This window comes from Parus major, chromosome 12, assembly GCF_001522545.3.
Source record: "Parus major isolate Abel chromosome 12, Parus_major1.1, whole genome shotgun sequence".
Taxonomy (NCBI): domain Eukaryota; kingdom Metazoa; phylum Chordata; class Aves; order Passeriformes; family Paridae; genus Parus; species Parus major.
This window is the reverse complement of record NC_031781.1, coordinates 9268108-9281358: the sequence shown is the minus strand read 5'-3', so window position 1 is coordinate 9281358 and position 13251 is coordinate 9268108. Positions and strand designations below refer to the sequence as shown.

General features: G+C 40.7%; 1 protein-coding gene across 1 annotated transcript in view; it reads left to right on the top strand.

Moving 5' to 3' along the window:
• The window catches only part of KBTBD12 (kelch repeat and BTB domain containing 12), a 32276-nt gene extending 20254 nt beyond the window's left edge, over nucleotides 1-12022 (top strand). The window contains exon 5 of the mRNA XM_015641012.2: nucleotides 9401-12022. Coding sequence (XP_015496498.2) covers nucleotides 9401-9570 — 170 coding nt within the window. The 3' untranslated portion in view covers nucleotides 9571-12022. The remainder of the gene's footprint in view (nucleotides 1-9400) is intronic.
• The last annotated feature ends 1229 nt before the right edge of the window (nucleotides 12023-13251 follow it).

Genomic DNA, 13251 nt, shown 5'->3' with positions numbered 1-13251 from the left:
TTCAATGTTGAGATATGTTGGTAAGGCCTGTAAGGCTTTCCCTGCTGTTAGAGGTTCAGGTTAGAAGCTTGTTCAAAGCTGGCCATGGAAGAGGAAAGGGGATTAATTCAACTGAAGCTTAGACACTTCTCTGCAGTGCCTACACCTAAGGCCTTGGTAACCCCAGGCTCCCTGCAGCAGATGGAGAACCACAGACACTTCAGAGGGAGATTCAGATCCTTGGTGCTTTGTTGGCTCTGAAGGAGCAGAAAGAAATTCAGAATCCTGAGGAGCTCTCCTCCTAAAGCTTCATATTTAAATCAGGATGTGAGGGACTCTAGCTTCGCTTACCTAGACCAAACACATCAGGAACTTGGTGTCTATGGTTTGATGGTGCAAACACCTGACAGACTCTGTATTGTTATCACAAGCTAATGAATGTTGTATGTTTTTACAATCAGAAATAATTAAAAAACCTCCTTCTTTTAAATCCTTAGCAAGGAGGAAACATCTGATGGCCAGTAGTTTATACAAACAGTTTATTCATCTGTTATCCAGCAGCTTATACAAATTAGCTCGTTTTCCACTAAAACTACTATGGTAAACAGGAGCTGTTAACATGTTTGCCTCAGCTCCAGCCAGCTCATGAAGCCTTGTGTCATGAGTGTTGTCATTTTCTAGCACTGTTGTAGCATTCATCAAGATAATCAGACACTTTTTAATTTTTTTCCATTAGTTTATAGTTCAGCACAGAGGGAAAACATTACCTCTAGTATGAATACTCAGCAGGGCTCAGTGTGCAACAGCCAGACAGATTTCTGCTAAAATACTGCCACATTTCCTGCTGTAAGCATGGATTTTGAACCAGTCTTTACAGCCTGACTGTACAGTATTCTTGTTGACATGTTTTATTTTCTCTTCATTGAACAAAAACCTGTCAACCTGCACAGGCTGACAGCTACTGACATCAGCCTGTGCCCAGCAGAAGCAGCCTCATTAGCGTGGCTCCCTGATGGAGGGGGGAGCAGCTCTTCAGGTATGCAGGATTGCACATTGTAAAATGCCTGCCAGATCAGGTTCCCTTTCTTTTTGTTTGCTTCTGAGCATTATAAATATGTTTTTCTGGTAAAAGTAATGAAAGGGTGTGTGCCTACTTGCTGGAACCATGTCATCTGCTGTCACTGTCACTTGTAGCCTGTATCTGGTGTCTGGGAAGTGTGGCTTTAGTTTCAGGCTATAGATATTAGTCCAGCTGGCTGTTTCTTAGATTTGAAAGAAGGAAACTTAAATGCAGAGTTGATTTTTTTTTTTATTTTTTTTTTAAACTCAAAGCATCCTGGCTGTATCAGCAATGTGTGGCCAGCAGGACCAGGGCAGTGATTGTCCCCCTGCACTGGGCACTGTTGAAGCCACAGCTCAAATCCTGGGTTCAGATTTGGGCCCCTCAGTACACAAAAGACATTGAGGTGCTGGAGTGTGCCCAGAGAAGGGCACTGGAGCTGGGGAAGGGGCTGGAGCACAAGTCTCCTTGGCAGTAGCTGGGAGTGTTTAGCCTGGAGAAAAGGAGGATCAGGGGGGACCTTATGGCTCTTCAACACCTGAAAGGAGATTGCAGCCAGGTGGGGGTTGGCTCTTCTCCCAGGTGTGACAAGATGAGGAAACAGCCCCAAGTTATGCCAGGGAGGTTTAGATTGGATATTAAGGAAAAATTCTTCACTAAAAGCACTTTCAAGCACCAAAATGGGCTGCCCAGTACAGTGGTGGAATCACCATCCCTGGAGGTGTTTAAAAGCCTTGTAGTTGTGGCACTGAGGGACATGAGTTAGCAGTGGCTTGGCAGTGCTGGGCTAACGGTTGGACTTGGTGATCTTAGAGGGATTTTCCAGCCTAAGCAATTCTATGAAGTTAATTAAAATACCACCTTTACTGTGATACTGTCACCCATGTGACATCAGCTGATGTGCAAAGTACAGGTACAACCACCGCAATGCAAATTATGAAATGTTTAATAGATCTGCTCTTAGCAGCACATATCCCCTAAAAGGTCTTATAATTTTATCAGGTAATGGGGCTTGTTGTAGAACTGTCTGTCTCTGAACTGGTAGTTTTGCCATCTCCCTCCCATGTAGCTTGGAACAGAGAAGGTGAATGTACTGCTTCCCTACCATATATGTTGAAAATTTCTGTAATGTGTTTAGTCTCATGTGGGACCAGGGCTGCTTAATACAGTTTTGTTATTTACTTACTGATATAAAGTAGAAATTAACTTTTCACTTGAATAGTGCTACAGCCAGAGGAAGAGAAAAAGGAAGAAATATCTATGAAGCAGACATGCAAGAATCTAAATTGTTTTGTGCTTGCAACTGTTACCCAGGATAGGTGTTAGTGATAGTCCTATTACCTGTATTAATTTTGATTCTTAAAATAAACCAAAAAGAACCCCCCAAATTTACCTTAGATTAATTTTCTAGCCTATTCTTCCTCATTTACATAATCTGCAATCCATGCATTGGAATAGAAGCAGCTCTGCTTGCAGCAGTGCAGAACTGTGTCGTAATTACTGTATTGCAGCTGAGCTAATGAATTTCTATCTCCACACTGCCCACTTCAAACAGTGGACTAGCTTAATAGTTATTTATTTTGACTAATCTCCCATAAAAGTTGTTCCCTTTAGTCTTCTCCATTATGTGATTTAGATGGAGAATCATTCTAGTGCTTGTTTTTTATTATAGTGGTTATGGAACATTACTGGAATTAAATATAGACATATTAAAGAGTCTGGCACATTAAATACTGCACTTGTGAAGCTTGGGGGTTGAGAGATTGGAACAAAACCTGGTTCTCCAGCACCTTCCCATGTTCCCAGCTAAATAAAGCAGAAGTTCAAACCCCGGGCTGCTTATCTGCAGCACTGTTTGTTTCCCTCTGTTAAAATTTAGTGTGCACAGATGAATAATTAAAGTTCTCCTGCCCACAGTTGTTGCCATTAGAATAAATATTCCCACCAATGGAAGGGATTCAGGGCCCTTGTATTTTGCTCAGCACAGGACTCTGCTCAGGGCTCTGCAGCTCAAAGCCACCCCAAAGAATGCAGCTTGACCTTTCACCAAATTCTCCCCCAGCACCAACATGAGCTGCTGGCACTGGGAGAGACCTCTGCAGATGCTGCCTGCCCAGGGAGGGCTGCTCATCTACCCTGCTCATTAGCTGGAAATGTGCTGCCATAAATGAGGCCAATTCAGGTCAGGGGAATTGCTGGGCAGCAGCACCTGCTCATTTCACATCTAAATTTGACCTTCTCACTCTCCAGAAGAGTGATATTAGCTATTCAGTCCTGCCTCTTACTGAGGCTCATTTATTGTTTATAAAGGGTTAATGAATGATTAATAGATATTTTAATGCATTTTAATTAATTGCTGAAGAGGTCAATAGGTTGTTTAGAAACATGGCTTGTAGCCATGTATGACATCTTCTTTGTGTTCAAAACTGCCTGCTGTGCACACAGTCTAAACATGTTTTATATCTTCTATAAATTATATATGAACCTATTGTAAGGCATTTAGTCTTTCAGGATGGGCTGAGCCAAATAGCTCTTACTCTGATTTGCTGTTTTTACCTATATGAGTTCACATTGCATTGACTCGCTGCCTCTGTAACCTGTGATCCTTTGATCCTGCTAACACCTACTTGTAAGATTGTGCCTGAAAGAGGCATTGGCCATGAAGAGCAGGCAAAATCTGAAAGATTTTAAAAGCTTAAGCAGCTGGGTTAATCCCAAGGTTAACAGTTGAAGCAACTGAATTAGAAGCTCCCCTCTGTAGGCCAGCCCATTTTATATATATATATATATATATTTATTTTATTGCCCATTGATTTGTGAGTGAATGGGTGGATCATGAAACAATGGTCCTGAAGAACTGCACAGCAGATCAGGAGGAAAGAAGATCTGTCTATGAGAATGAATATCTTACCTTACTCCATGCAGGTGCTGGGAAAGCAATAAGCTGTCACAGTGCTAAATTCAAGGCCCAACCTTCCTCCCAGCTTTGGGTGTGTCTGGTGGGATACACTGCCTTGGTACTTCACATCATGAAGGCTGGCCAGCATGTTAAACAGCCAAGCCAAGTTGTCTCTCCTGTGTATTCTCTGCCTGCTTGTGCCCACAGGCACAGATGATGGATGTCCTTGACCTCACAAGGGGGCTGGCTGTGTCTCACTACTGAGGCTGGTGGAGTTAGGGAGCGGCTCACACGCACAAATGGGATTGAAGACCACAGACTTGATGAACTTATTATTTTTCCTACTGCAAATGAGAAGCCAGGACATCTGGTAGTAATAATCTAAATGCACTTCTATCCCATTGCAACACAAATATGAATTCCCAGGTCACCTAACTCTGCCTCATGTAATTATGGAAGCAGCTATTAGTGGCGAGGAAGATAAGTAGCAGAGGCTAGTCCCATATGTTTGAAATCATTCTCTGGTGCAGATAATGGCATGACAAAACAGGTAAAAAACAGCAGTGGGGGCTGAAATGCTTCAAGGCAGCTCTGGGCGGCTGTTTGCTGTCAAGAACTGGGTGGACAAGTGAAGGAAACACCTGAGTAAATATTTCAAGGACTGTTGAATTGGCAAGCACCTTGTGATATTCAGGTGGGTTTTTTTCCATCACAAGAGCAGAAAAGACAGCAGTTCAACTGCTGCAGGTTTGGTGTCCTTTTCTTTTATCTATATAGATTGATATACTGCAGAAGAATACAGAGCATATTGGGAACCTTCAAACTGGAAAGGAAAAAATGTTGTATCAACCTGAGAACCAGCATCAGGAGGAGCTCAAACAAGTGGCCTGTGTGAAGATGTCCCACGACACAGAGCTCAAGGACAGATGTGACACTGAGGCTTTCCCCAGCACACAAGGTGTCACTGCTCTGTCACTGCTAAAAGGCAGGTGAACTTGTCCCAAAATGCTTTGGCTAGCTCAGCCTTGCACTGGTGCATCATGACTTGTGACTTGGCACCTGCTCTCAACTTCCCAGCTGATGTCAATGGGCTTCTGGAAGAAACAATGAAATTTCAGCCATATTTCAGCAAACTTGCCATAGATTTAACTCAAGTGAATGGAAATTCAGAATGAATTTGGTTTTGTTTTTTTTTTTTTAGTTCAGTCCTCTAGACAATGAGCAGGCTACAGCAGAGTGAATTTATTTATCTTGGCTTACAAACATAACAGCTTAATGGTTAGTAGTCCTGGATGAAATATGGATTTTCTACCTCCTAAGCACATTGCTTAATTCTTCTACATCTGCCTCCCTTTAGCCCTCCCAACTCAAAACCAAATAATTGTTTGAAAATTCAAAACCTGAATTTTCAGTTACAATGAGAAAGAGAAAGAAAAGTCAAAAAAAAACCAAAAATGGTAATAAATACTATTGTCATATGGAAACTGATTCCTTCCTTCCTTTCCAGCCTCCAAATCAGAATTGGAATGTGGTTTAAAAAAAAAAACAACAACAAACCAAACAAACAAACCCTCAAGAAAAGAGATGAAAAAGCACATCAAATATTTATGTTGCCTGCAGTCACTCTGTGGGTCTTTCCAAGAATCATTCATCCTGTTTTATGTTCAATCCTGATTCAAATGGCATGAGAAAACTTATGGCATAAAATGAAGTCTGGTCATATTTGGGGAGTGAATCACAAACATTTCCAAGAAAAAACATGTTTGTGTATATGGAGTGTAGGCAATCACTTACTGAAAACTAATCTTTTTCTTCTTCTTTCTCCACATTCAAAGAAAAAAATAATATGAAAAATTGTGGGAAAGTGTTTTGTTTGCAGACCAGAATATAAAAGTTAAAGATTAGACTAATTTTGTTTTGATTACTATATTTGCATATATAAAATACAATTTTAACACTTATAAATTAAACATTTTCAGGTGTAATTTAAGGCTTGTCACTGGGAAGAAATGGATTTGTGGGCTCATTGTTAACCTTCAGCCTGCACTTGTACATCAAGAAGACAAAAATGTACCAAAAGATTTCTGACTGTTTTTAACATATCACAGTTTCTGGTGGGGATTAAGTTATGCTGGGATTAATGAAACCTTTGCTGGTGTAGAGTCTTTCTTTCCTGAGTATGAATAAATCACAGTTTTACTGCTAGAAAAGGATCTGCATCAGGGTTAGGTTTGTACAGTAGAATAACTCTAATATAAAGTGGTTTAAACCCTGTGCAGAAAAACAGAGTGTAAGAAAGTTTCTTAGAACTTCTCATGGTTAAACAAGAATGTTCAGAAAAACACTGCCTCATTTTGTAGAGATATAATGAGTGAAATCCCTTCGTTCCTATACGGAATATTTCATTTCCTATAGGGTGGTTGTCTGGTGAGACAGAATAATGCTATGAGCACAGAGAGGTGTGTGGGGTGGCTTTTTACAAAGGTAATCTCTGTAATACAGCCAATTTCTTTTTGTATGTGTCCCATGATTCTCCTGTGAGCAATATTGGCTGCTAAGATATTGCCTTTTAAAAATTGCAATTAAATAAGGCAAATCAATGAAGAAGAATCAGGAATTATTTGTACCTTCAAACTGTTTATTTGGATTAAAGCCCAAATCCAGCATTACAGCCTAGAATCAAAGGTGTTATTCTCTTTGAAAAGCACCACCTTTTCTGTTGTTCTTACCAAGAAAAACTAAGGAAAAAAATAAATCTAAAAAATAAGGCTTGAGAACTGAAGTTCCTCAGCTCATTTCTCTTTTAAATAGAAAAGGTGTAATTTTTTTTCTGAAGTGTGACTATTTTAAGTAGTGCTTTGCCTCACATGAACTTTCTCATCTAAAGGGTGCTGTTTAATTTCCTTTAAACAAGATAAGGCTAGAGAAATTACTGCTTCCCTTGTTTAAAAAAAAAAATACTCTTTTTATCTCTCAAGGGTTAAGAGTTAACTAACACTCCATGTGCTGGAAAACTGAATTTCAAGAGTGGAACAAAACCAGTTAGAATATCCCACAGAAAAAGGAAACAAGGGACACAAAGGTTGAGAGTCACCCAAGGTCAGGAAAAAACACAGCAAGGCTTGTAAGAAAGGGTTGCTGAATCTGCCTTTGATGTTTTAATTATGAATTATTTTTTTTCTGAAGTGTTGCAATCACTCATGGAATGTCTTAGTTCCAGCATTTGATTATTTTTCCTCTGATTGTCTCATTTTTGTCATCATCCATGCCAAAGAAAATCCAGGCACAAAAATTTATTGCATAAAAGAGACTATCTAATAAAAAAACCACAGAGACAGGAGCCTCCTACGTCACAGCTTTGGTCTGTTTGTGTTTCTGTATTTGCCTCAGGAAAAACCTCTTCACTCTTGCAGGGTCATACAGGAGTTTGCTGGCACTGGCACGTGCTATTTGTTTGCTCTTTTTCAGTCATGTCTTCTCTCTTCACTTGTAAATGGCTTTTTTTAGCAGTTTGCTGTCTTCTATCTTGAATGGGTGCAGCCTCCCACTGTATTATTATTCACCTATAAAGCTCCAGGTTCAAAAAGCAAACCATCACAACTTGTTTCACAGAAAGGAATGGAACAAAGACTATTCAGGTGAGATTATATCCTGAAATCTTACTCAAAGCTCATGGAGAATAAGCTTCTGGAGATAGATCTCATAGATTTTTGTGGAGATCTATGAGAGCCCCAGTGGTCTGGCTGTGGACCAACAAAAATCATACCACAATAAATTGTGACACAACAGGGGAAGAAATGAGAACAGGTTGTTGAAGCAGGGGTAGAAATGCTGTGCTGCCCTCCTTTATCCAGATGAAAGAGGGCAATGGTGAATGACTAGTGGGGGATTATCTTAGATAAGCATAACAAAAATATGCAGAAATGTCCACGAAACTTGTGCATGTTCAGGACCTGCAGAAAACAGAGCTGTCCTGTATCCACTCAGCAAGGAAGCCAGCTCCTGGGAGGAGGAGAAGTCTTGTTTCCATCTGACCTCCCCACATCCCAAAGCTCCCCATTGCAAGGGAGCCTTAGGGATATTTTAAATCCCATCACACTACATTATTATAACATTATTATTTGCATGGAACCTAAACCATAACAACATTTTCTTGGGGGTACCAAACCCCCAGGGTTGCTGTCCCCTGGAGAAATATGTAATCTGTTTCTAACTTGAGAAACAACCTGTGTCTCTGGATGAAAACTCCTCTGCTTTCATTCTTTTGCCCTTCAATCCCTTAGCATCAGTTTCACACAAGAGCAGTGCCTAAACCATGAGGTGCAGTTGATAAATGTGAGGCAGGGCTGTTGCTGCAGGTTTGATTGTACAAAATCACTTCCCATAAGGGGTAGCTGAATGGGAATCTCACTCTGGAGCCTGTAAATTTTATCCTGTCACCTGTCTCTTAAGACTCAGTAAAACAGCATTGGGTATACAATGTTTCTTGCTATGATGGTTCTTTTCCCATTACCTGTGAAGTGTCCTTGGAAGTCCGAGGCCTGGCTTTTAATACATCCCTCCCAAGGCCCATCTGATGGCAAAGCACGTGCATGTCTTCAGCTCAAAGTAAGGAAAGTTTAGGCTAAGGTCACTTGCTGTGAGAAAGCAACTTCAAGATGAAAAGAAAAAGTGAGCAGAAATAAAAGATGGTTTTATTTTTAGGAAACATTGGCTTTGAGTAACAATTGTTGCAGAGCTCAGGACTGTTGTTAGCAAAGAAAAGGTTTCTGGTCCTGTAAGAATTTCAGTATAGCACTGCTGGATCTCTGCTTTGTGGTGATTCTTTCATTTTTTGTGTCTTTGTAAAAAGCTCCTTGTCTGGAGATTGGCTGTGATTTAATGGCATTCTTCTAACCTGCCTGTCCATGACAAATTCCTCAGCATTTTGGAACACCTAAAGTGCATTTAGACCCTTGGGGTTTGGGGTTTTTTTTCTGTCTTTATTTCTTCCTAAATCACAGGATGTCCAGATTGTGCACCCAAGAAAAGCCATAGTATTGGAGTGCTTCCTTCAGGCTGAGAATTGCATCTTGGCTGGGGCAAAGATAAGACAACACTGCATGCAGGCACACTTGTGAACAAGAGGCAATACTCTGTCTCTAAAAGATGAGCATCTGACAATTGACTGCAGGATAAAATGCCACCTGCATACTTGTAAAAGATGGAGCACTTGATGCTTTTGTCTTTGCAGCTGCACCTGGCACCCAGAGTGTGAGAACTGAATGCACTGTGAAGATTTCCATCTGCACTATTTAATTTGCTGTATGTTGACAACTCACGTGCTCTTTGCGCAGTGTTAGTATCACAGAAATTACCTTTTAATTTCCCACTTCAGAAGGTTCATAATAACAACTGCCCAAATCTCTCTGATCCTTTCTGACTTGCCCCTGATGCCTGCTGCTGTTGCCTTTGTTTTTCAGCTCGTCATGAAGTTATCACCAAAGAGATCCTTGAGCTGGATACGTGGGAGAACCAGTGGAACGTGGTGGCCACCGATGTCCTCATGCACGACAGTTACGATGTTTGCCTCGTTGCTCGGCTGAACCCGCGGGATCTTATCCCTCCTCCTCCAGACTTAGTGAGCCAATAGAAGTTCAGGGCCTCCAGATTCTGCAGAGACTGAAGAATCTGGGGAAACAAATGCTGCATTGGCTCTGGATCACAGCTGAATCCCACAAAGAGGAAAGGGCAACATGTGCTTAAGGACATAATTGCCTTTGAGCTGTGCTTATCTGATGATGCTTAATTTGACAGTGCTGATGCTCTGGACTTCTGTGGTTGAAAGCCAAGGTTGTCCAGCCTTTGTGTGTGGCTCTTCAATCTGGCTGTGCAAGCTCCAGTGCTGGGTGAAGCCTGGGCTGCTGGAACCTTTTCCCTCATAGGCACAATGGCAGCCCAGGGCTGAGCTCACTGCAGGTGTATGACAGAAAGCTCTAGCCAGGGAAATTCCTCCTTTGCTGTTCATCCCACTTGGATCTACTAAGCCATGCAGGAAGCTAAGAGATAGATTAAGTCAGCTGATGAAAAACAAGGGCCAGACTGTAATTGACTGATGCAAAGGTAAAACATAGAAAAGCCTTTGTTTGAAACAAAATCCCATTAGCCAAGGTCCATTAGCCAAGAATACCAGCTCCTGCAAACATTATCCAAAGCACAGACATAACAGTCAAGACATCCTGTCTTTGCTAATAGACCTGAACCCATGCTAGTAGAAAACAAATCCTTTGGCAGCAAGTCACAAATGAGTCTTTCAGTCAGGCTGGTAGGCAGTCTCTACCAAAGACAAGAAGAATCTTAAATTTTCATATAAATCCTATTTATTACAAAGTCTGGTGTGACCAGGATCTTAGAGCTCAGGAAACTTTCCTTGAGAGATGAATAGGGAGATGCAAACTAAAAAGTAATAAATGAGACAAGTATTATCTGCACATCAGCATTGCAGCTACAGGAAAGGAGAAATGTGTTAAACAATAAATGTTTATATAATGGGAATAGCTGTAATGGAGTATCATAAGGCTAATTTTCTACCAACAGAATTGGCTATAATCACAGGGAAGAGGAACAATTCAAACAGTGCTTTTGAAGGCAGTGTTAGCTTTTGTAGGGCTTGAAGACAGTAGGTTAGAGAGAAAATTGTTACTAGTTCTGCTATGCCATTTGAATTACCAATAACTGTTCATCAGTTCTCTGGTGCCTCCCTTGCAGTGTATCTCTCCCTGCCTGGGCATTACAGACAAGAGAACTGGAAATCTCATGGTGCTCTTGGGCCTCAGTTGTAAATGACAGCATGCTGCAATACAGACTGAATGTCAGGGACAAACATCAGACTAAACTATATTGTATGAGAATAATTATTGTCAGCAAGAAGTGGCCTTGATAACTACAAAAGCAGCAACAAAAGTGGAATAAAAAACAAAGGCAAAGAAATGAAGGTAGTTTATCCATATTTACTTCCAGGATTTGTATTTTAGAGCATCACAATTTTCTCTTTCAAGCCTGTTTTAGGCTGCAAAAATGCCAGCTTTTTTTGTTGCTTTTTTGACTGCAGTGCTTATGGCAGAGAGAGATGGAGAGGATGATCCAAAAGACCTTTTCCAATTCTGACTTTTGTTTTTCATTAATTCTATAAATATCCAGTGGGAATATTAAGCTGTCACGTAGAAACTGTTAGAAGGAAGATCAGTAAGTTTTCCTGGTAACTCTAGTAGGACACTGAGGAATGCTCAGACAAGAAGGGATTTGGGGGGAAGAAATTCAGGAAAACACATAGAAAAGGAGTAAATCCATGAGCCTTACAGCTAATTGCTTGTCTTCCTTTACATTTCCCAAGCGGAATGGGTATCACAGCCTAAACATTTACTCTTGTGTTTGCATAATTTCTGTATTATTCTGCCATCCTTTTTTTCTTTCCATTGCTCATAGGTAGGCTATCATCTGCCAAGAGCAGAGTTGTGACAACCATGAACTTCAGCAGTAAAAATCAGTGACCAGTTCCCAAAATTGCAACCCCTCTGGTCATCAAGTGCAGTTGAAGGTGTAAGATCAAGGAGGCAAACTCTGATTTAATAAGTTTTTTAAACAAACCCAGTAGAAAGTTCTTCCAATAAATAACCATCCAATATTAGAAACTCTGACTTTTGTTGTTACTGTGAAATAAAGGTAATTTTGTTCTCATTTCTCTACAAGGCTCTTAAGGCAGCTGGAAGTAATGCTCTTGAGCATCCATTAAGGGCTTCCTTGTGGAACCCAGGTTCTGTAACTGTACCTATTGATTTTGCACTTTTTTTTTTTTTTTTAAAGGAGGATTGTTTTAAAGGAATGTTTTTTGATCTTTGGTCTTTGCTCTGTGCTCTATTCCCTGCAGTTCTTGTGCTTTAAAGCCTGGGCTAATCTACTGGATTTAACTCTCCAAAAGACATCTATTTGGAATATTTAAAGGGAAGAAGGGAAATAATTACAACCTTTCATTACTAATATTTGACCATGTATGTGAAACTCAGCTGGCACTCTTCAATTAAACTTTTATTTCAGTGGTGAGCTGGCTTTTGCTTTCTCACTTCATTTGTTTTGCTTTTAAGACTGATATTTAATGAGCTGGATGGAAGGAAAGTATGTACTCTGAGAAGGGCTGTCTTGATAACTGAGGAGAATAATGACATATTTTATACACTGGCCTTCAGTCAGCAAGCTTGAACTGCACTGGGCAGTTAACAGGGTTTTTTTCATGCAGCACAGCCAAGTGACCTTCCTTCACATGCACTGAGCATCACCTTTCCTGCTGCCCACAGGGTCTGACTGCCACTGGGGACCCTCATGTGTCTGTTTCTGCCCAAGTCAGAATATCTAGCACTACTTAACAAGTAGGGTCATGCTTTTTTTCTTGATTAAATACCTAGGATGGGGGCACTAACTTCTTAATTTTATGTGGGCCCTATGCAGTTCCTGGGCTGCCCTTGGGATGACTACAGTGACAAACCAGTACTTGAAAGTAGGCAGAAGTAGAAAGCATGCTTATTGAGAGCTATAGATCTCAGCCAACATCCCTCTGAGAGTATAAGAATCTGCAGGTCTGCTATGTCCACAGGTAATTTCACATTGCAGTGACATTCCTTAAGAGTCTAAATTTCTGCTATGACAAAACCTGATTAAAAAAAAAATAAATTACAGAGTATGCATTCTCCATCCTCCACTGAGTGTGGGTTTCACTGAAATAATATTTTAGTGCAGCCCCTTTCCATCTGAGCAGCAGTTAGCTTAGTGCTTAATCAAGGCTGAATTTACATCATCCATAACTCTAAAATGCAAGCTGTGCTGGAAGCTACCAACTGCTTAAATGAGTGGGGGGTTTATGAAGCAAAAGGATAAACCAGAGTTTCACTTGAAGTGCTGAAGTACTTCACAGTCACAGTTGGGGGAGATGGAGAGATGACAACATCTGGGTTTTCTGCACTAGAGAGACTTTAATAGCATGTGCCAGGGATTCACTCTCTGTAGCCAAGCCCTTTCTCCTCTTATGAAGCATACAGACCCAGCTGTATGCTGTCATACTTCACTAGTTCCCAGACATGAAGAAAAATATTGGAATGGTATCTGGTCACGTGGCACACAAGGCATAAAGCAAAAAAAAAATGAGGTGCTACAAAAAGCTAATTGAAGCTCTCAATTTCTAACTCCAGCTTGTTTTATTTTGAAATTGTCCATAGATAACTGATGTCATAAAGATCTCTGCAGATTTCTCTGCCTGTTTTCATGCACCTGACTACTCATCTGC